Below are 23,449 nucleotides of genomic sequence, written 5' to 3'. Positions count from 1 at the left end.
TTGAACAGATGAACACAATAAAGTGAGATGGGAAACTTTGTTTTCAATGTAGTTACATAAAAAAATCGTCACAATGATAATAGCAATTGTGCACATATCAATATTCTGAGAAAGCCAAAACCTTAGTTTAGCATTCTTAAGGATTTATGAATATTAATATTGGTTCTCACTGTGTACATGTTGATCCTAGTTATCAAACAATGTAATCAAATTCAGATTATTATTATTATTCATAAGAAGTGTGATTAATTCTAATATTTCTGATCATGGGCTGCACAGTGGCGCAGTTGGTAGAGCTGTTGCCTTGCAGCAAGAAGGTTCTGGGTTCAATTCCCAGCCTGGGGTCTTTCTGCATGGAGTTTGCATGTTCTCCCTGTGCATGCGTGGGTTTTCTCCGGGTACTCCGGTTTCCTCCCGCAGTCCAAAAACATGACTGTCAGGTTAATTGGCCTCTCTAAATTGTCCCTAGGTGTGAGAGTGTGTGTGTGTGTGTGTGTGTCCTGTGTGTCTCTGTGTTGCCCTGCGACAGACTGGCGACCTGTCCAGGGTGTAACCCCACCTCTCGCCCGGAACGTTGGCTGGAGATGGGCACCAGCACCCCTCCCGACCCCACTGAGGGACAAGGGTGAAAGAAAATGGATGGATGGATGGATTTCTGATCATGCAGCAGCCATATTGGATTTTGATGTTAAGTATGGTGAAAAACCTATAACTTGTTGAAAATTATTTGGAATTTTTATTTGGATGGCGACCAAACTGTTTTATTCCCTATTGGAAAAATACATTAGAAACCTCCGAGCTTAAACAGTCGCATAATTCTCTTGATTTGTTTGGTCAACTGTGAGCACAAGCCTCCATTGTGAATCTGAAACCTGACAGTCCACGCTCAGGGCACACACGCCCTTTATCAGGCGAAGAGGGCACCAGACTTCCTGGTTGGATGGATCCGATTTGTTGTCTTCATTTCCCCGCAGAGCTCTCTGGATGTTACCGAGTAAGGAAGCTCCGGAGCAGAACCGGGTTTTAATAGCGTCTATTTTTATTGCTATAACAAACTAAGAGACAAACAGCAGTGTGAAACAGAGGCGGCTGTGAGGACGGGAGCAACAGCGGTGCGGACATTGGAGAGGTTAGCTTGGACTGAGCTAGCAAACGCTGCCGCGGAGCGGAGTGCAGACCCCAGGTTGGCGTCTCTTCATTCTCCGAAACCTTGAAAGAAGCGGAAAAACTACAAGAAAAAACGGACGGAATCAGAGAAACCGAGAGGTGAGTTGTTTAGGTAGAGAAAAAAACAATTTAAAACATCCTAATTGAACTAGATTCCAGCTATAAAGTGTTGGAAAAGCTGATTCCCTGCTCTGCTCCAGTTGTCAGAGTTAACTTCCTGGTTGAAGTTCTATCTTTAATCTTTCTGAAAATAAATTGACCGCATTCACAAGATCTGATATTATCTGTTCCAAGTCGAGATTTGTCATTCAAACATTTAGTTCAGTTTCACTCAGTGACGTTCTCCTGTAATATTGTCAATTTTAGTCTTTAGTACGTAAGGGACAAGGGTGTCAGAAAATGGATGGGTGGATTTTTGTAATATTCAAAGCTGAATTCTGGGCTTTCATTAGATGTTAGAAATGTACATTCAATGAATGGAAATAAACACTTTTAATAGATGATTTTTACGGTTTCAATTCAGTTACTGAAATAAACCAGCTTCTCATTTATATTCTAATTCCTTCACATGCAGGTGTATTTTATCATCAGTCAACGTGAATCTATAATCTCTCTAATATGTTCCCAGTTTGCCCTTTATTATGCTGCTGATTTTGTAGTTTCACAGGCTCTCTTAGTTGCTCTGAAAGGCTAAAAAAATTCTCCAAGTAATGAATAAAACATGCTGAATGTCACAGTGACTGTTTAATAAGACCTGGACTGACAGGTTCGGTCACCAAACCGTTGTTTCTGGTCTTCAGATGAGGTTCAGGTGAAACCGCATGAAGGCATTAAGGAACTGTGTGTGGTTGACCTCTGTCCCCATTAGCTGCCGTCATCCCACCATCCTGTCACCGCGTTCCTGCAACAGGCTGTCAAACATGCCCATAAAATATTGATGTGTATCTGAATATGCTGCGAGCAGTTTTAGTAACCTTTTGCTTTTGGTCCACTCAGCCCAACTAGAGGGAAGAGTCTCACTGAAGGTGCCCTCTAATGTTAAAGTAGCATTTCATTGGGAAAACTCAAGAAAACATCGACTTTGCTATAAATCCTTGAGCAATCAGTTTTAGTCCCTTTAGTTTTTGGGTGTTCTTTCCAAGTCTTAACTTGAACATTTTAAAAGCCTTTTTATTGTAAATAATTTTTTACAATTATTACAATCAGTTGTTGCTTCACGTGTGGTGAAGCAACAACTGATCACTTTCTCTCACAATATTCAGTTACTGAGCAAGTTGTTTCAAATTGCTTAGAATAGTAAAAGAAAGACAGGAGTTTATTTTTTCAGCAATTGCACCCACAAGTAGTGGGTATTTTGTTCAGTTTCTGAATTAAAAACTTGACTATTGTGGAGGTGCAAACACAGTGCGCTGCAAAAACACAAAATCTTACCAGCTATTTTTGGTCGAGTTTCTAGTGCAAATATCTTAGTACACTTAAAATGAGGCAACATTAATGTACAAATAACTTTTCAGCAAGAAAAGGAAGCTTGTTTTAAGTTAATGATTCCTTAATATTGATGAAAAAGTGCTAGTTCCACTTGCAGATTATTTAATTTATAACAAGATATTTTCCCCATGTTTTTAGTGAATAAATCTGGCAATAAAACTACTTCTTTTTCATTTTAAGAAGGTTTGTCTTATTTCAAGTGTGCCAAGATATTTGCACTAAAAACTAAACAAAAAATACTTGGTGACATTTTGTGTTTGCAGTGTGAATGTTTCCATTAAAAACTGCAGAAAACTCTTTAAATCTGCATAGAAGAGAATGAAATTTTGACATAAAAAACATCTTTGAACCTTGAAAAGCAGATATTTCATACCTTTAGATTTCATCTAAGTGTCTGTTTCCTCTTCTGCATCCCTACATCCCTCCCTCGCTTCTCCTTCTGCCTCCTGTCAGTATGAGACTGGAGCCGCGGGCGCTGTAGAATGAAGAGCCCGGCGCACCGCAGCAGAGACATCGAGCGGCAAGCCGGCTACCTGAAGCCCGAGCACTGCGCCCCTCCGCCTCCCCGCAGCAGCTCCGGCACCATGTGGTTCATTCGCGACAGCTGCGGCATCGTGTGCGGCATCATCACCTGGCTCCTGGTCTTCTACGCGGAGTTTGTGGTGGTGTTTGTCCTGCTGCTGCCAGCCAAGAACGTGGCCTACAGCTTCTTCAACGGGCTGCTCTTCAATGGCCTCGCCTTCCTCGCTCTCGCTTCTCACGCCAGGGCGATGTGCACGGACCCGGTCAGTTCAGCCACTTTAGACCCATAAAAACACTCCATAACCACAATATTCATTTAGACATGCATGTATTCTCAGTTAGAAGAAACCTGTAACATTTGCATTCATCATGCCTCACTTTATTAAAATGAACTCAATAATTTCCATTTGCATGATTTATCATTTTTCTCTCTTGAAAGGTTTTATTCTGGTGCTTTGATCTGCACTTTATTTGAAGGGCAGTTTTGTTTACAAAGACTTCATAATTCTTAATTGATCCTTTCTGTTGTTTTAGAAATTTTAAATGTTTTCCAGTTCCAGTGATAATGTTCATTAGAATTTAAAGGTTATTGATCTTTGGGAATAACATTATATTACTAGAATTGTTTATTGTTTATTGCACTAACTTCTGGGACAATTTATTGCCCATCAAACTTTGTTATTGTGGCAGGTGTAGCTGTTCTCTTCTGCCTTGGTTTTATCAAAATCATCCAGATATGAAGTATTTCTTCTTTTGAATATTAAATTAAGAAGATGTTGGTTATGTGGCGTTACACAGACTAGGACTGGGTGAAAAATCAATGTGATAGATTTTTTATTTATTTTTCCACTATTGCATTTCCTAGGTTTCTGTAGTTCAGAGTGATGTCATCATGACTGAGGCCTAACCTGTTTGACAAGCCTGTTTTACAGCTTCTGTTATCTGGACTTTGAATTCAGCTCAATAAGGACTGAATATTAGGGCCAGGCTAAGTTTTTTTAAAATTTTTAAATAAAAGCATACATTTTTAAAACGATCAGAATAAAGTTCTAATTTTATGAATAATTAAAATGAGGAATGTTGAGCAGCTTGTGAAGTTATACTTTGGTAAAGGTTTTACAGATAAAATGCATCAGTATGAAATTATTATTAGAAGCAGGACTTTGAGACAATTTCACAAACAACTATTTATTTTGAAAAAGATCCCGATAACTAAACTTTTTCTCATTAAAACGTTTTTTTGTCTCGTAATTTTAAGATGTTTTTTTTGTCTTTTTCTGATATAATTATGACTATATTCAGCACTTAAGCAAGAATTCTCATAGTTTTTCCATAATGCTCCATTGTACAACTAACAGAAGAGATAATTGAAATAAATATTATATTACTGTATTTGTATTGACATATTACGGAAATTTTTTTAAAGTAAAAACCAACTTTTACTCAAATGTTTTTTCATACATTTTTTTTAAAGAAAAAAATCCTTTTCACTACCAAGTCTTCTTCCAGAAAATTCAGATTTATAATGTACAGAATCTATGAAAACCTTTGGATTACCCATTTAAATAAATAATCTGGCCATGCATTTTTTTTTTTTGCATGACTGTTTTAGTTTATCTGACTCCTACAAAGCATTAGACTTTTCTTCTTTTTATTGTTTTGAAGCAGTTTAATTAATTCATCGTAGACACTCAGGAGAAAAACATAGTTGTAGCCGGTTGCATCTTTGTGTTTTATTGAACATATTTCTATATCTAGTTTATATTTACAAAGGAGCTACTTTCATGAATAATTCAGCTAAATCGCTTTTTGCTTTCCATTTCCTCTCCTGTCTCGCAGGGAGCCGTGCCCAAAGGAAATGCAACCAAAGAATTCATCGAAAGCCTGCAGCTCAAACCGGGACAGGTTGTGTACAAGTGTCCAAAGTGCTGCAGCATCAAGCCTGACAGAGCGCACCACTGCAGGTAGAGCAGGGCAGCTCTTACCTGCACAGTCCAAGCTGCAGAAATCTGCTGCTATCATCCTGCTGGGATCTCTCTCTCCTCCTCCAGTGTGTTTGTCCCTGCACCGCGTCTCCTGCATCCCCCATCTGTTTGTTCGCTTTACTTTTGTGCAACGTTTCCCTGCAGACTCTGCAGCTTGGTAATGGGGATTCCCTCTGTGGCCGTTTGTGTTTCTCTGGGAAATCCAGGCATGAAAAGTGCAAAAACACCAGAGTAATTGAATTTCAGTTGGTGCTTTAGAGCTTCAAAATGGGAGTTAATGGCACGACTTGTCACAATAACAAATATGGCCGGATGATAAAATGTCCCAGTAATTATTGTGATAAATTATATTTAATGTATTTTGAAGTAATGTATTTATAATGGCATAATAATGCAAGTTTGCCCTCTCGGAGACTAATGAAGTTTAAGTTTGTAGAGAACACTTAGCACTGAAATTGGAAGTCATTTCACATGTTCGAAATAAAAACAGCAACCAAAATCAATAAATAAAATGAAAATTAAAAGCGACACACAACCGAAAGCATGAGTAAAATTGAGTATAATGTCTCTGTAAACAAAGTTGATCAAGCTCCTTTTAATTTATCATGCGATTAATTGCTTATTGCGACAGGCTTTTTAATGGCCTTCATTAAGGTGGATATTTTCAGGAAACACATTTTCCTCTAATGATTTTATCCTCTGCTGGGGAACTTTTCCAATCAAATAACTGATTGAAAAAGTAAGAAATGATGTAAGAATCTTATGTAAGAATCAGGACTTGTCACAGATGTAATGCATCACATGAATAATAAGCTCACTATGTCCCACATTGCATTATTTCTCTTTACCTGCATGATTGTGTCTGCATGTCCTGTAATTGTGTTTTGCCTTCAGAACGATGCGTTTCACAGGCTCCTCACTTCTCTCGTATTTATTTCGTCTTGTCTCCTCAGTGTGTGCAAACGCTGCATCAAAAAGATGGACCACCACTGTCCCTGGGTCAACAACTGTGTCGGAGAGAACAACCAGAAATACTTTGTGCTCTTTACAGTGAGTCTTTTTGTAAAAAAAAAAAAAAATTAATGATCCAGTAAACCTAATTTATATTAAATCTGTTTTTCAGATGTACATTGCACTAATTTCCTTACACGCGTTAATTATGGCGGCCTTCCACTTTGTTTTCTGCTTTGAAGAAGACTGGTCAAGTGAGTATCTGAATGAGAAAACAATCTAATTTCCTCTGCATAAAATCTATTTTATCCTGGGTTAAACGTGGAAAAAAAACCTTAAAATGAGGTCATAGTTTATTATTAGCAGCATAAAGATCTAAAAACACCTCAAACTTTGATTTGAGTGCATTAAATCTGTGGGTAAAAAATATTTAAATCGTTTTCTCCTGTAATTTTTCACAAGGTTGAAGCAGAAAAAACGTCTTTTTCACAAAACATTTCCTAATCTGATCCAGGGATGGATGATATGGACTGAAAGTTTTATCACAATATTTTGCCGTACTATCCTGACGGTGATAAAAATGACAGCTGTTAATTATTTCTTTTTAGGTAACTGTAAGACTGACATAAATATGGCTCTCGAAAAACATTTCCAATTTTAATCCGGTTCTTTTTGACACTGGGAATATAAAGAAGTGTGAGTTGTAGAATGGTAAAGCTACCAATCCCAACAATACAATACTTTAATTGGAATTTATTGTCACAACAATAAATCAAAATTCTTATAAATGATAAATGATGCCCCTAATCTGATCTAATCTCAGGGTTTGAGGTTGATCAATATGTTGCTTGTTCACTTGTCCTTTTTAAAGAAATGAGGGAACTGCTGAACTTGGAGTTGTAGAAAAAATAGTAGAAGTTTTCTAATTATTTGAAAATGTACCTCTAAACTAAACAGGAAAATGTGTAGCTTTTGTTTCTCCCTTAGCGATAATTCAGTCTAATATTCTGGGTTTTCAGCTCAAACAGAAAAAAAACATTTTTTAAAGATTTCTTCTAATGAGATGTACGACTGGCTTTAAGGTAATAAAAACTCTTATTTTTCTTCCTCTCTCAGAGTGCAGTAACTTTTCTCCACCAGCTACAGTCATCTTCCTCATCCTCCTCTGCTTCGAGGGTCTGCTCTTCCTCATCTTCACTGCGGTCATGTTTGGGACTCAGGTTCACTCCATCTGTAGTGATGAGACGGTGAGCGACTTCCTACTAATCCACTTTAATCCCACTGCAAAAAAAAAAAATTGTCAAGCAGTTTAAAGTGCAGCGCTGTCGGTTTTAACCACAATGGATGAACAACGAAGATGGATCATTAATAATTAATGATGGATAGATAGTGTCAACTCCAGGTTTTATCTTAATGGTTTAAGACGATACATTCAGTTACTGTTTCTATTAGATATGTGCCGATCAGGTTTTTTCCTACTGATACCGATCACCCATGAGGGCCGATCACCGATACCGATCACATGATTATTTTATTTTATTTTTTTATCATAAACACTACCGGTTACATTATGTGGAAAAAGGAACCATGAATTCACCTTAATTTAGACAAAAACTTGTTTTTAATAACTTTTTCCAAGAAGAAAACTAAACAAAACAGGCATTGTGCAAATTGTACTGCTATCGGTAATACTATCTTTAACAGACTGAAAACATATGAAGGCTCTGAAGAGGCTAAATAATGCAAAGAGCCAAAATAAAACCTCTCAACATTGCCAAAAAAATTCAAGTATAAAACTTAACATTCAAAGGCAAATACAGGATCCATTACAATAAACAATCCAGAGTTACTGAATGAAAACTTCCTGTTAGCATGGCGGCTAGCTGATTACTGCTAGTTCTGAGTGGCTGTTTCTGACTGAGTGGAGTAATTATGCAAAGCAGGGAGGAGATTGATTATTTTTTTAGAGGTTATCTGTCTCATGTTAGGACAGCGAAAGTTTTAATACGTATGTAAAATGTATTTTTTTAGGTTAGATGCTGCAGCTTTAAACAGAGGTTCGGTGTGAGAGTCACTACCAGGTGGAGCAGAAGCAGCGCTCCGTCTGTCAAATATTACTACCTGTAGCGTAGCAGCGGTTCAACAGCGAGAGCAGAACCAGCATCTTACATCGCAGCTCGAAGACTTAAATCATTTTGCTGGTTATTTGTTTAGCTTTCTGACCGTCATGTTAATCCGGGTGAGTGTTTGTAGCTGTGCGCTGCTTTACCTGCTATCTGATCCTCCATATGTCATTTTTTACTGCAGTGAGCCTCGATGTAGCCAAACTCCGTCAAGTATGGCATTGTTTTATGTTATATTATTTTCGTTGTGTTGATGCATTTTGACGTGCTTCAATTTTCCGCCGCAACACGCAAATTTCCCCATTCACTCAGTGCGTTATAGTTCTACATCGCTTAGGATTTGTTGCTGCGCGTTTGCGCAGTGTGAAGGAAAGAGGAGACCAGCTGCACAGCCAGGCTGCGAAATGAGATGCAGATGATCAGTATCGGCAACAAGAGCCAATGATCGCTGATCACCGATCATGCACTTTTTCACGAAAATCAACCCGATTATGATCGGTGACCGATCGATCGGCACACCTCTAGTTTCTATTTCTATCCTTGCATTGTGTTTATAAACATGAGTAAATGTCAGATTTGTTTGAAAACTGTTTTTTTTTGTGGTGTGGAGAGTAAACTCAGTCAACCCTTTTTCTCCACACTCACTTCTTTCCTTCTTCTCTTTCGTTGCCTCATCTTGTATGTAGAGCTGCTGATTATTTTGTGACTTTGGGTTCCTTCATCTTATGTTTAGTATTTATAATTTACCAAATAAAAGCCCAGAAACGCAGTAGAACCAGGTAATCCACTTCCTGCCCTCTGCCAGACTGACTCCAGTACATTTTCTGCTCTTACCACCCACGAGTGTGACTCACAGTGCCGTAATATTCACTACAAAGATCATCTGTCTCAGGCAATTTCAGGGTAATGGAGCCTGCAGTTCAGTGTGCTTTTCAGTGAGTCACCTACAGCCTATGGGAGGAAAACAAAAGAATGAAAACGTGATTCATTTCCCTCGTTTGTTATTCATAATTCAAAGCGTTTGTTTTCCCCCTGCAGGGCATCGAGCAGCTGAAGAAGGAGGAGAGAAGATGGGCCAAGAGGTCCAAATGGATGAACATGAAGGTGGTGTTCGGCCACCCCTTCTCGATAGCCTGGCTCAGCCCATTTGCGACGCCGGACCACGGCAAGGCTGACGTCTACCAGTACATCGTGTGAAAGCTGGACACGGACTCTTTGTGTCGTTTCCATCCTGAACGGTGGATGTATCGTGAAGTTTGGATCTCCTCGGGTGTTCTGTCGTCCACTTTTAGTTTCTGTAATGTAACTTTCTGTTTTTTTTATCGTTTCCCTTTTGGTGCTGAATGAGATTAATGAGATTTATCGGCACCACGAAGTCGCGCCGAGAACAAAAATCAAATGAAAGTTCAGAAGCACTTGGAGCTCTGCTCGTTGCTGCGTGCCGGATCATTTCCTCCTTTCTCAGAGTAAATCATGTGAACTGATGACCAGCATGGTCCAGGTATCGACTCCTGGATTCGTCTTCCGGTAAACAGTCCCACCATCCTCTTACTTACTTTGCTGTTTCAGTGTCTTTGCGATAATCTCCTCCTGAATGCTGCAGGTGATTTTTTGCCTTAGAATGGGTCCTTCAGCAGGCGGCACATCTGATATTTTTAAAGATATCTCTATTTATTGCCTTAATGCAACACTGCAGGTTGTCACTGGTTTACATTATTTTCAAAGTGAGAATGTTGCAGCCTTGTTCAGTGGGTGGATTTGTTCAGGAGTGTGTTTTTATGCTTATTTTCCCGCATAAAAGCCATAAAGGTAGAACAAATCATGTGTGATGAGATTCAGATCGTTTTATATGTAAAATGTGGAAGCAACCATCTTAAAGCAGAAGCAATAACTCCAGCGATTGGTTCAAGTTATTATCCTTCGTACTACAGCATGGTTTGACACGTTAAACACAAAACTTATGCTTTTTTTAAAGCATAAATTCCTCCATATTTATTGGCACACCCAGTAAAGATACATGTGTAAAATTAAACAATCTTTCTGCTTTAGCTTAATGGAAACTTTGGCTTCAGTTTCTGAGATTCATTTAACCTGTCAGCATTGAGAGAGTTGTTTTAAATTTTCTAATTATTAGTTTAATTATAGATATTCTCAAGTTTAGACGAGATGAATTTTGTTTAATCACCGTCTCCTGACTTTTAGCACGTCTGCCTTATAATTAAACTGCATGTTCTCTTGTGTTTCCCATTTTTAAGAGAACAGGAAGCAGGAAGTCTCCACTTTACTTTTTCCAGTTTTACAAAAGAAAAGTATAAATCTGGATTTGTTAGGTTTGTCTATAATGTCAATGGCACAAGCAGGGTTATTTTAATTATTTATAGGATTGGGTGAATAAATGTACTCAAGCTGAAGATCTAAATATATTTTTTAATACTTCAACTGTTAAAAAATATTAAAGATCCCTCCATACCTTTACCTGGGCTGCCAATAAATGTAGAGGGCACAACAGCTCTGGAAAAAGCTGCAAAGTGCTATGATTTTAGTAAATGTAGGTCTGTGTTTTTGGTAAAATTTGCATGTTGTTGCTTGTTTTCGTTTTGCTTATTGCCTTGCAGAGAACTGCTGTGCTTCAAGTTGTATTTACCAGATTTCTGCTCTTTGTCTCCTCGGAAATTTGCAAACATGTAGACAGGAAAAGCAGCTTTTAAAAAGCTGCAAGTCTCCTGGCGGAGAGCCGAGTTAAACCTGTGCACGATGCTTTTTAAGAAAATCCTGTTTGGACGGTTTCAGGCGAAATGTTGAATCGGGATGAATTATAATCCCAACAAGACTGAAAGGAAAACAAACTGCATAAAAATGCTGTTAGAATTCTGACTTATCCTGCTTCAGAGTGTCAAGCCTCACTGCTTTTTGAAACGTCCTTCACAGTCAAAACAAGGGAAATGTCAAATATTTTGGGTTGAAACTACGACAGCTTGTCGGTTTCCCGTCGGCGTCACTGATCCTGTTTTGAGACGGATCTCCAGATTTGTGCATCAACACAAATATTTAATATTTGTAGAAATGAAAGTTTAAGCTACATGTTTAAGTTGGAAAACCTATGGATTGCAGCTTGTAAGAGCAAAATAAAAAGCAATATGAGTTTCTGTAGCATCTATAAAAATTTTAAATGAGGTATTTTGTAGATTTTGCAGTCGTCAACTTCGGTTTCTCAGCCGGCAGATGAACCAGCATCCTTTTATTATCTGCTACCTGTAAATGTTTGGCCTTTTCACCAGCTGTTGTTGAAAATGTGAAGACCCCAGGTGTAATTCAGCTGCTCGGCTCATGGGGTTTGCTTGTGGGCAATGTAGTTCATCATCGTAGTTGGTCGTGTGCCTGACTGAACCCGGAAAGCAAACGAGGGTCTTTACACGATCAAATGTTCAGTCACGTTTCGATCAGACCGGAAAAGACCAGTTCTGACTTTTAGATGATGATGTTCTGAGGGAAACAACCACTTCAGAGTATTGAACACTAGAAAAAATGCCTTTGCCTGCGGGTTTTAAAGCCTTACTGTATTTAAAGGCATCCAAATGCAGATAAAAGGAAGTATTTGAGTGTACATGATGCCAAATTGGGGCTGCACAGTGGCGCAGTTGGTAGAGCTGTTGCCTTGCAGCAAGAAGGTTCTGGGTTCGATTCCCGGCCCTGGTCATTCTGCATGGAGTTTGCATGTTCTCCCTGTGCATGGTGGGTTTTCTCCGGGTACTCCGGTTTCCTCCCACAGTCCAAAAACATGACTGTCAGGTTAATTGGTCTGTCTAAATAGCCCCTAGGTGTGAGTGGTTGTGTGTCCTGTGTTGCCCTGTGACAGACTGGCGACCTGTCCAGGGTGACCCCCGCCTCTTGCCCGGAACGTCAGCTGGAGATAGGCACCAGCAACCTCCTGACCCCACTGAGGGACAAGGGTGTATAGAAAATGGATGGATGATGCCAAATTGAGTCTTTAATGAAGTCGTTTTTTTTCAGATTGCAGCATGTAAAGGCATTTAAATGGGTTTATTTTTATAACTGTCACCGTTATTTGGAGATGTAGCAAGTTTGCAACACAGTGCAACAGTTTTCCTCCTCTTTTTGTTGTCAAACTGCTCTGTATGTTTCTCTGTTATCAGGTTTTAAATTTTTGTTCACTGATGTTTTGAAGGGGAAAGTCAAAACAAATTTCAAATGATGTAAGATTCATTGCTGTAATATAAAAACTTAGATGTTTTGTTTTAGGGGTCATTATAAAGTGTTAAGTTACACAACTGCAGATGTTTTTGCTGTGTAGTTATTAAAGATTTAACTCCCTACTGCCTGATTTTTATTCTATTTTAAAAACACGAACTTTGCTATCAAGAAGATTCCCAATTACTTTTTTCCCCTGAAAAGCTTTACAGTTTTATTTATTTAATGAAGAGCACTACAAATCCTGTTGTCGGTTTATTCAAGCATTGTTTTTCAGATTCCTGAAAACCAGCAAAATAAAAATCAAAGTGAGACGTCATGCTGAATTGAGTAGCAAATCCTCAAGAACCTTCACACGACACAAAACACCTGAATGATGCTGTCAGATGAGACTTTTATTGAGTTAAACAATGTTTCCTTCCCATTTAGACTTTTTCACTGTGACGAATGTCAGTTTCACATAATCTCAGACATTTAATTTATCACATTTGTCATTAATGTCTCACTGTTTCAGGTTGGAAATGTGAACGGACTGCATAAGATGCACAACAAACTAATGCAACATCAGGTTTGACACACAAGATCTTAACAGGTCAATGATTCTTAGCCCTAATGATTTTGGTTTAAACAGCAATTTATATAAAATAAGTTACTTTATTGCAGAGCATCACATTTAATCCAGTACGTTTTTTTTTTCTCCACTCAAATCAATTCAAACATCAGTGTTTACAGCAAGTGGGCCATGCTGGAAGAGACTGTTGCATTGTTTACCTCCAGTAATATCATGCCATTAAAAGGAGACAAACCAGGTGATGCAAAGCAAAGGTTGTTGAGAGGCTGAGGCTTAAGCAAGAAGGTTTATACCAACCATCAGTCTCATGTATTACTGAGGCAACATCATGTTGGAAAATGCTGGATGAGCCTTTTGGTGCAGAGAGAAACCCTGGTAGAAACGTCCTTCACTTTCTTTCTTGCCTGCACCACAGATACTGCATCAATACTGCAGTAACTTAAAAATACTTTTTAGCTTTTGTTTACTTTATTAAGTACATCTTAATAAAAAGTGGAAAAATTGTTCTCAGATGAGTAAGTCATTGGTAAACATCAGGGGTGGCGGCCAAAGTGCGGACCGAGGGCAATTTGTGGCTCTTGGACTGATTTATTTGGGGCCCCAATTTTTGGCACTTTTGACTCTGAATTTGGCCAACATGATAGAAAGTTTGGACACCCTTGGTGTGCAAACTGCAGATTTAATGTGAAACCACCCTGGACAGGAAGGCTGGATCTAAATCCCTCCACAAGAAGCGTTTTGTGAACCCAAACCTCCATCCTGGACAATTTTCTAAATCTGGGATGTGGAAGGAAATATTTAACACTACTAAGTTTCACACGACCAGAGAAATTGCCCGCTAAAGAGCAATTCTTCATAGTAAGCAAATACGTGAAGCAGGTGTGTCACTCTGATGCTGATTGAGGCTTTGGTGATATTTATTCAGCAGTTTGTAAAAACATGCACACATGACAGGTCATGTGACTGAAGTGCAGCAGCTGCCTTAGGATCGAAACACAGTATGTTTCACAGTCTTATATATGCAGAAACATGAATTCAAGTAATAAAAAAACCGAAACAGAACAAAACGTGAACCCAGAGAGGAAGCAGGATGAGCCCCGCAGTGCTACATTAGAACAGCTGTTAGTTTTTAAGAGTAAGAGGGCTCTTTGTCAGCCGGGTGCCTTCTTTACACAGCAGTAAGCCTGTTGGATGTTTACAGGAAGTGTCAAAGTAACTAAAGGAAACATGAGCATTAAGTAAGCCATTAAGGAGTTGCTCAGTAGTGATAGGATGATCACTCTCAGGTACTTTGTGTAAAAATCCAAAAGATTATATCGGATCAGGTCAATAGCTTCCTATAATATCTATATTTATTGTATTGCCTCATTCCTGCACGCAATGTGTAAAAAAAGACAGAAATGGCCTTCAGATTTAATAACTGAAGCCAACAGCAATGTCCCGATCAAAGAATTTTTAAGTGACAGTCATTGATTAAAATGAACTCCTGACTCGTCTGAGTCCTTATCAGCCACACATATAGCATTAGGAAGCAAAGTACATATGCAGCAGTTGCTATTCTCATTATTTTGTTGAACAAATCTGGCGTTTCCATGACAATCTACATGTTTTTCACACTTTACAGTGATATCTACAGTGAATGAGAGACTGTATTGGTTGCTGCAGCCTCCTTTGTTTTTGTGGTGCGCTGGACTTAGACAGAGCTGCATAGAAAGCAGCTGAAATGCTGATCAATCATATTTATGATGTTTAAAGCAAAAAGTTTATACAGCAGGAAAAAATCTTGGGTAAATTTTGTACTTGACTGGTGTTAACCAGAGCAGGAATGTAATATGTTAGAAGCCAAATTATCAACAAGTCCATTCAAAATATAGAAAAAAAAAACATGCTAATGTTAGCCTAGCACTTCAGCAAACTGATGAAGACAGCACTGGCTATGTAGCTTTTAGGAGATGCATTATAATAACATTATAGTAGCTTTATTATCTACTTTGTCCCTGTGCTGGAATAAAATATTAAAGTTGTTTTACAGAAACTATAACAGAAAAGTATCTGGTCTTAATTTTGCAAAATGTTCAATGTACGTGACTTGGCTTTGTATCTGGAATAAAAACATGATGATCGGGACATCTCCAAAAGCAATGTTTTACTCTAAAGTCAAGTTAAACTGTGTGACTCAACCTTTGCTAACTAAATGATTTGCCTTTATGGACGGTAAGAAAATCTTTGGTTGTGAGCTTAAAACTCACAACCTGTGAGAAATTTGCAAGATGTATCGCAAAGTTTTATTTTATTTTAATCCGTACACATTTGGGCCGTGATCGCTGTTGGACGCCTGGCACACATTTCTGCTGTGAGAAGAAATTGTTCAACGATGCATTTCTCAATTGTTACATTGTGCAGTTTTATGATTGTTTGCTGTCAAAATGTTAGAATCACGGTGACTGAGGTGAAGAAAGTCGCCCCCTGCAGGCGGACTTTCATAGAAGGCTGGGAAAGAAATAAGGGTAACACTTTATTTGAAGGGGGGTGAATAAGACTGTCATGACACTGTCATAAACATGACTTAACACCTGTCATGAACATGAATAAGCCTTCATGAGTATTTATGACTGTTGACATAAAGTGTCATTCGGTAAATTAAGACACTTTTAATACAAAGTTGACATTATTCAACATGTCTTTGTTATGTCAACTTGACATTAACCAAGAAATCATTACTGATATAAATTTGTTATAAAAGTATTACTGATTGCACTTTAAAAATTAGGTGACTTTATGTTATTAAAGGTAAAGTTTAAACAGTAATGATTTCTTGGTTAAAGTCAAGTTGACATAACAAAGACATTTTAAATAATGTCAACTTTGTATTAAAAGTGTCATAATTTACCAAATGACGCTTTATGACAACAGTCATAAATATTCATGAAGGCTTATTCATGTTTATGACAGGTGTTATGTCATGTTTATGACAGTGTTATGACAGTCTTATTCGCCCCGCTTCAAATAAAGTGTTACCGAAATAAGAGTTTACCAAACAGAAAACAGTTTTGTTAAATAAAGAAAAATAATCGTAGGCCAACTGATGGCCAAAATACTGAGCTTCACTTATCAAATATCTGTCCATAAACCAAAGTATGACCTCACAGCAGCTACTTTTCAGTTTTAATACACATACTTGAAAAATATAGGTCCAGATAAAATAAATGCACTTATTCTGGTCTAATAAAACATTGATATCACTCACATGTCTGAATCCAAATGAAATATCATAGAGGAGGTGGTAAAATAACCAAATGTTTATTTTATTTGTCTGAAACAATTTAAATAGATTTCAGAGACGAGGACGAACTACAAAAATCCAGCCTGGAAATGCTTACATTAAAAACTCATTCTTAATTTCCATAATAACTAAGTACAATCCCACTGTTTCCAGATAATGTGCTTTCTTCATTTGTATGCCAAACTTCACAGACAAAATAATGCCTCGCCAAACTAAACAGTGTTACAGCTCCAAGATGGGAAATGAGTGATACTTGCAGATCGTAATGCTCATTACCCCGGATAACAATTTTTTAAAATACATTTTTATGTTAACCAAGAGAGTGTGTACATTTTTGTGTGACTGATTTATTGAACATACTGTATTTTGAGGTTGTGTGTTGTGCCAAACGACTGACTCTCCAACTTGGAATTTCAGTTTCAGACGCTGTTCCAGATCATTTCCTCCTAAATTTAAATTCTGGAAAATAAATTGATTACAGCATCGCATTAACTGCAGCCTGTGGCTTAATGTTTACCCCACAAACATGAGAATGATATCAACCTCTGATCACCTTCCCAACAAGGGTCTATTTGATCTCATTTCCAAACATGTCACATTGTTCATTTTAGCTTTTTTTTTTCCTTTGTGCTTCATTGTCTGAATATGCAACAAAAATATAAAGCTAGAATAATTTTTCCTCTCTCTGTGAATCTGTGCACAGAATGATTTAAGAGCTTGAAAGAAGCTGAACACAGGCATCCGTTCGTTTATCTCCACAAGCCAGACTGTAGCTGTGCTGCATAAGCAAATCCTCCGACGGCAAAACATCTCCTAAAATCTTTGCAGAGATAAAGGGGAGAATTTTATTTTACACTGTGTGCATAATTATTAGGCAAATGTAGTTTTGGAGGATTGTTTTTATTAAACTCTCAGTTAATCCCAAAATCTTAATAAACCTCAAACATTAATGTGTAAGAAAGTAAAAATATGGTTTTGGTTTATTATTGTGTCCAACTAAATGAAACACAACTAAATGAAAAACATTCATTTCCCCATGAGAATCAAACTCATTTCCCTCTGCTGATTATTTGCAACAAAACATTTGATGCTTCACTGAACACGTCCAAACATCTTTACAATCCCTCAAAGACACTTTTGGTCTTTTTTTTGACTTTTTAGACTCAGTTAATTCACTTTTTGTTTCTAAAGAAAAGAATCTGCCTAATAATTATGTAAACCTTGATTTACCTCTTTAGACAGACTCGCATCACATGTTAGGCCTAAATAAATTATGCCTTAAAACTAAAACTGATGATTTGTTAAAAAATACTCACTTGTCTAATAATTGTGCACACAGTCTGTATATGACATGACTGGAAGACCTCTTGTTCTCCCACTGGAGCTTTTTCAATCATGCACCTGGGCTGCTGTGCTAAGAGCAAATTCGTTGAATAAAACTGCTGTTTTCAGCCGCTATTTGTCTTTGGCTTTGCTTAAAAGCAGAGGAGGTGTCAGCCTGAGCACAGCACAGCCAGCCAGTGGAGACAACATGCTATTCGTCCTTCGTCGTGGCTGCAGTCTGATGCCGATCCTGTGGCGAAATCCTCTGCAGTACCAACAGACCTGAAAAGGTCAACGAGATCCCGACCCACCACAGTGTTATCTGGGGTTCCCCAAAGATCAGCTGGCCCAGGAAAGCCTGCAGCCGGACAGGAGAACAAAAGCTGTTGAAGTGAAAAATATTACTTCTGAATATATATTAAAGCCTGCATTAAAAAAATATGGCAGCAAATATGGGGAGAAATGGTCAAGGGTTCTCTAAATTAACTTTGTCTTCTAGTAGGATGAAAAGGAGAAAATGAGAGAAGGTTTCTACTTACGGAAGATACGAAGTTGGAGGCAGTGGTGGTCACAGTGGTTCGGGTGGAGGAAGAGGAGTACCTGAGTGCTTTGGCGAGGAAGGTCCACATCACAGCGTTGCAGGTGAAAAGAAGACCACCACACAGCAGCCTCAGAGGGATGTGGAGCTGGAAAGAAAAAAGAGGAAATAATATACTACTGGCTATGCTTGAATATTAAAATATTCAAAATATTAATACTCAATATTTTGAATGATTTTTGAACACTTAAAACGATTAAAATGATCTCAAATCATTTTAAAAAAGTGATTTGGAAAAACTTATTTTATATAAAGATAGCGCTAGACAATAATACAATAACATTAAAAGCACAGACTGAGTTAAAATCTAATTAGGAGTAAGCTAATCTTTCTAACTAATAACTAAATGTCAAACAAAAGCAAAATCAAAAGATACATTTTGAGTTTTCTTCAGATCAGGGCCTAAATGATGAACTTATACGTCATGAGTTGCGTATGTGTCCCTTTGCAAGTAGAAATCAGGTTTTAAATGCATTTAGACTCAGTTGCTGTCATAACAATTATCTCTACAACTTGCAAAATTCTCCCCAAGAAAAAAAGAAGTCCATGTTGAAATGAATTGAAAATAAAGATCCCATCTTGCTATAATGTGATACATGGTCTTGCCATACACTAACAGGCTTTTGACCTTGTTAAAGCAGGATATCCCACAGGATTGCACCGTTCCCTAATTGGTATTCCTGAAATACCTCAATCCTGATGTGACGCATGAAAATCAGGTGCCGCATTTCAATTAGGATCGTTTAATTTACTCTCCAAACCCCCTGCTTTCCTAAATATCCGCACCAACTCAGAGCAGAAGGTGAGCTGATTGGCGTGAAAGCAGCAAACACCTGTCTGCAGATGTCTTTGACTTCACCGCATAGACACGGAGCGAAGGTCACAGCAGAAACCTAACTCCCCTCACATCGTTTCCGCGTCACCAGCATCAGCAACACGAGACACGCTGGCAGAACAGCGCGATCCCGCACGAGCCGCATCGTCCTTCAGCACGCGGACACTGCACGAGAGCAAAGATGCCGCAGGGGTGCCCGTCGCGTGACGCTGTCCGTGGTGCTGATGATGTGGGATTTGCTCCCACCTAAAACCAGAACCGGCCCGTTCCCAGACATCCGGACTGAATAATGAACAGAAGCGAGACCTCACCCGGTCACACGCTGTGGTTTCATCCGCGTGTCTGAATTTCCGCTGCTCGCCCCACGTCCGGAGTCCGGTTTCACAGACTCCCTTCAGATAGTCGGCTCCCAGGGACAGTTTGGCCGACGACGACGCCACGGCTCCGAGGAAACCCGCCAGCAATGCATAGAAAACTCCCGGGAACATGATGGTGATGGTTAAGATGGCAGCCGAGGCACATTATTCTTCAGTCCATGTTTAATCACTTCCTTTATTTTCTTCCCTACATGTCTGCTGTTGCTGCCGCAGATGGTCCTGGTCGAGCTGCCTGCATGGTAGTGACTGTATGAATGAATGAGCACATTTCCCTGCACTTACTATCCGCGGCCGCACGGTGGCAGAAGCACAACACAGTTGAGCTCCTGCGGCATTCTGGGAATTGTAGTATCGCTGTTTAGAGATTCATTTGTCGTCTCCGGACAACCTGGAATCAAAATAAACAACATTGGGTTGCTCTATAAATACAGTGTTTTCAAAGAATGGATTCCAGAAACAACTTTCCTATAAATACTGAGTGAAGCAGCGCAGAATCGATACTAATGTAATATCCCTGAGTGTGAGTAAGTACTGGAGTCTTTGAACAGTGCTGCCAGACTTCTGCTCTCTCTGCAGCATACTGATGAGCTGCAGTAGCTGGGCTGATTACATTAAACCACTCCTGTATCAGTTGTAATGGATCAGTGCGTTTGAATAGAATCGTTCCCCTAATAGGAAGCCATAAAGTGATAACTAAGATAAATGTGGCTTTAAATGATGTGTTTTAATAAAGACACAAGTAATCAGAACATCTGGTATCGTCGTCTGCAGCTGAATGTTTACTTAATTGGACAGAGGAGTGAAGGGCACGTTGTAAAAGACGTGCATCTCAATAGATTAAAATGTCATTAAATAGTTGATTAATAACAGGTTTTGTATTCAATAAGTGAAACAGATTAATTGCAGAGAGCGCATATTCAGGCATCTGATTAGCAGTTCTCCTTTTTAATTGGACATACATTTAATGGCTGATCCAGAAATTGATGGATATTTCTAGTCTGACCTTTGAAACTCCTTGGGCCTCACTAGATTCATCTCACTGGAGGCAGGATGAAGGACTCAAATACTTATTCTTCTAATTATAAAACCCAACATTCAGTTGTTTATTTATTTATTTTGGATTATTAGAATCCCACATGATGTTTATTAATGGTTGAAGTGACTTTCAACCTCATAAAACACACTGGAGCAAGACTTGCAGATGGCGTGACTTCAAATCATCACTGGCTACACTGTAAAATATGTAAAAGTTGGTTCAACTTGAAAATGAAAGTCCACCTGCTGCCGTGAAAATCCAATTTAAGTCAACAAGAAAATTGTTTTGGATTTAATTCAGGAATTAAAGTTCATGAAGTTGATTTAAACGAGACACAAGTTGTCTAAACATTGTTTTTAAGTTCATTAATCTTGAATTGAGAGTTTTAACTTAATGCAGCAATCTAAACCAAATAATTATTTCACAATTTGCAAGAAAAAATTAAGGAGCACACATTTCTCAATTATTTTCACTCACATTATCAAATTAAAATATTTACTTATTTTACTTTAGAATAACTTAAATTCTTGTTTCAAATTGCATGAACAAAATTTCTGATGAATTTTATTAAACATCACAATAAATTCTGCTCTAAAACACTTAGTATGAACAGGACATTATCCTCAAACTTAAAACTAACATTTGTCTTAAGAGCAAAATAGATCAATATAAGACACTTCTGTCTCAGGGGACAAGAACAAGCTGCTAAGCATTCTGGGAAATAGCTCCCACATCTGTCTCTTTCTTATTTAAGTTTTTTAAAGTATCAAAAAACTCCAGTTAATTCAACTCGTGATATAAAGTTGACGCAACTTACTACTGTAAGTTTATCTTTGACAATCTCATTTAGGTTCTAAATCTGACACTCACTATACTTACTTGACTTAAAGAGCGGAAGATAGTAGACACAACTAAATGTGGCTCAAATGTTTTACAGTGTATAAGAACTTCAAAGGGCTTGGATCATGTGCCTCCTCACTCTTCTTGGATCACCAAATTAAATAAAAAATATACTTTTATCTTAAAAGAAGACTTTGAACCACGTTTTTCTTCAGTCCATATTAAATGTCATCTTTAATTTAGTGGTGGATTCATTTGTTTCTCTTAAAGCTGCAGTATGTAAAAACCAGACGGCCTCGGGGATAAAAATGTTTTTCTATCTGTAAGTCCTTGATTTCACACTTTTGTAACATCAGGCAGACGTGAGAACAAGAACTGCTGAGGTTGGGTTTGGCTTCTGACGATGTTTTTAGTTCTCTTTGATTAAAAAAAGCATTTCTTGCAACAAAACCTCAAAACAGAAGAACATTTTCACAACCCTGTGAGTTATTTTCAAATAATCTGGTATGATGTAAAACTGTTAACAACTGTTCAGTTTTATACAATGTGATTAAAAACCAAGCAAACAATTATCTGTTATTTTATTTATGTTTTCTTTGGTGCCCTAATAGTAGCAACATTAGCACCTGAAATTAAGTTCAACTTAACTTGAACTATTTGATTTTTTTTTAATGTTAGAATAGAAACTGGTGTTATTTGCTTTGATACAAAGTGAATATAAGTGAAAGCCAATTTTCCTTTAAGTGCCAGAAACACATCAAGTGATTCTTCCCAGTGGAAACTTCACTGCAGTTTTTGTTTTCTGCTGTATTTATAACATATAAACATGATAGTTTTTAGACATTTTCATTGCTGAGACGGACTTTTTGATAATTTTTAAAGCCTTAAGGTTTCCCCTGCAGCCTCTTCAGATACTTGGTCAAGAATATTTCTTTTCTGACCAGTAGATGTCTCTAGAGTGCTGTAGAGACGCATGCAAGGAGCTACCACAATCTTCCAGTGGATATTTATAAATCATAAACAAATTTGATACATTTTATTGGTGAATCCATAATTTATTATATATTTGATGAAATATTGTCTATTTTTGTAGCTGGTATGTAAGAAGCAGCCATCAGTTAGTTAATTAATAAAGCTTTATGTCAGATTAACAGCTAATCACTAATTAAAGCTCAATAAAACCTTAGACAGTCAATACTCCACATTGGTATCATCATTGCTTTAATTGTGCACTTATGTCAGGCTGTTAAAAATAGTGCAGCTATTAAAATGAGACCAAAGCCAGAATGAAAAAGCTGAGCTACTGAAAGGATTTAATTCTTAGTTTTTATCTGGTTTCTGTTTTTATATTTTTCATAAAACCAGCCAGAGATGACATTATATAGGGAATAGAGGAATGATAATCCAGAGGAGAATCAGAATATTCTCCTCTCTGCTTCGAGGGGATAACCGTCCTCCATATTTTGACGCTGTTATCTTTCTGGAGTGTTCAAGTGAAACATCAGGAATAAATTGGAGCCGTTACCTGTTATCTCTTCACTTTAAGTTTCCAGTCTAAGGCTCCTCAGACGAACGCAAGTGTCAAGTCAGAACACTAATTGGGGTCCAATAGCAATAATTGAACCCGTGGAGAGTTTTAGTGACATTTCAGCTTAAAGTCTGTCACTGCCGTCTCATGTCATCGTCCACCTTTTGTGCTCCGGCTCATCTGAGGAGACTTTAAAAGGAAAACAGTCCCAGATGGTGGGTTTATTAGTCTAATGACTTTCATGACCTTTAGCTCTGTCAGTCGATGCTCTTTTTAAACACTGCAGTGGCAGCTTGATGGTAGTAAAAAAAAAAAAAGACCTCTTCATATCCGCAACTAAAAGGTTATGGGATTTTAGGGGAGGCTGTAAAGGGAATTGCAAGGACTTTGGAAGAGACGTCCGTCCTGTAGTAAGAATTTACCAGGGTCATTAAGCCATGTTGTAGATGTGGTCTAGTTCAGAAATATTTAGCTGAATGTTGTACAAGAAGAGAAAAGGGCACCACTGTATGTCCTACTGCTTCTGTATTACAATGGAAAATAACTGGAATACTGTAACAAACAGTTGTTGTTCTATGACTTTTTATTTTTGTGCTTTTATGATGTAAAGCAC

At 38.0% G+C, this 23,449-nt stretch overlaps 2 protein-coding genes across 2 annotated transcripts; one reads left to right on the top strand and one right to left on the bottom strand.

Moving 5' to 3' along the window:
- Window positions 1-889: 889 nt before the first annotated feature.
- Window positions 890-12,568, top strand: zdhhc3b (zDHHC palmitoyltransferase 3b). Its single transcript, XM_008422415.3, has 7 exons — window positions 890-1,266; window positions 3,109-3,440; window positions 5,017-5,141; window positions 6,116-6,212; window positions 6,286-6,367; window positions 7,230-7,360; window positions 9,275-12,568. Exons 2-7 carry the CDS (start codon window positions 3,138-3,140, stop codon window positions 9,431-9,433), a joined length of 897 nt encoding a protein of 298 aa, XP_008420637.2. The 5' UTR covers window positions 890-1,266; window positions 3,109-3,137; the 3' UTR covers window positions 9,434-12,568.
- A 251-nt stretch (window positions 12,569-12,819) lies between these two features.
- On the bottom strand, window positions 12,820-19,706 carry LOC103472658 (transmembrane protein 42). The gene is made up of 3 exons (XM_008422417.3): window positions 19,367-19,706; window positions 18,162-18,308; window positions 12,820-17,980 (listed from the first exon to the last, which is right to left on the bottom strand). The coding sequence occupies exons 1-3, from the start codon at window positions 19,541-19,543 to the stop codon at window positions 17,834-17,836; spliced, it is 471 nt and encodes a 156-aa protein (XP_008420639.1). The 5' UTR covers window positions 19,544-19,706; the 3' UTR covers window positions 12,820-17,833.
- Between the last annotated feature and the right edge of the window lie 3,743 nt (window positions 19,707-23,449).

Source organism: Poecilia reticulata, chromosome 11 (genome assembly GCF_904066995.2).
Source record: "Poecilia reticulata chromosome 11, P_reticulata-male-v2, whole genome shotgun sequence".
NCBI classification, from domain to species: Eukaryota; Metazoa; Chordata; class Actinopteri; order Cyprinodontiformes; family Poeciliidae; genus Poecilia; species Poecilia reticulata.
Note: the sequence above shows the minus strand (reverse complement) of the source record. Positions and strands in the feature narration are given on the sequence as shown.

Bases quoted from the DNA above. Each gene is read 5' to 3' on its own strand.
- zdhhc3b (XM_008422415.3), top strand. From the start codon at position 3,138: ATGAAGAGCCCGGCGCACCGCAGCAGAGACATCGAGCGGCAAGCCGGC. The intron at 3,441-5,016 runs GTCAGTTCAGCC...CCTGTCTCGCAG, and splicing joins GGGCGATGTGCACGGACCCG to GGAGCCGTGCCCAAAGGAAA. The intron at 5,142-6,115 runs GTAGAGCAGGGC...TTGTCTCCTCAG, and splicing joins GACAGAGCGCACCACTGCAG to TGTGTGCAAACGCTGCATCA.
- LOC103472658 (XM_008422417.3), bottom strand. From the start codon at position 19,543: ATGTTCCCGGGAGTTTTCTATGCATTGCTGGCGGGTTTCCTCGGAGCC. The intron at 18,309-19,366 runs GTGAGGTCTCGC...TTTTCTTTCCAG, and splicing joins AAACCACAGCGTGTGACCGG to CTCCACATCCCTCTGAGGCT. The intron at 17,981-18,161 runs GTAAGTAGAAAC...GTCCGGCTGCAG, and splicing joins CCTCCAACTTCGTATCTTCC to GCTTTCCTGGGCCAGCTGAT.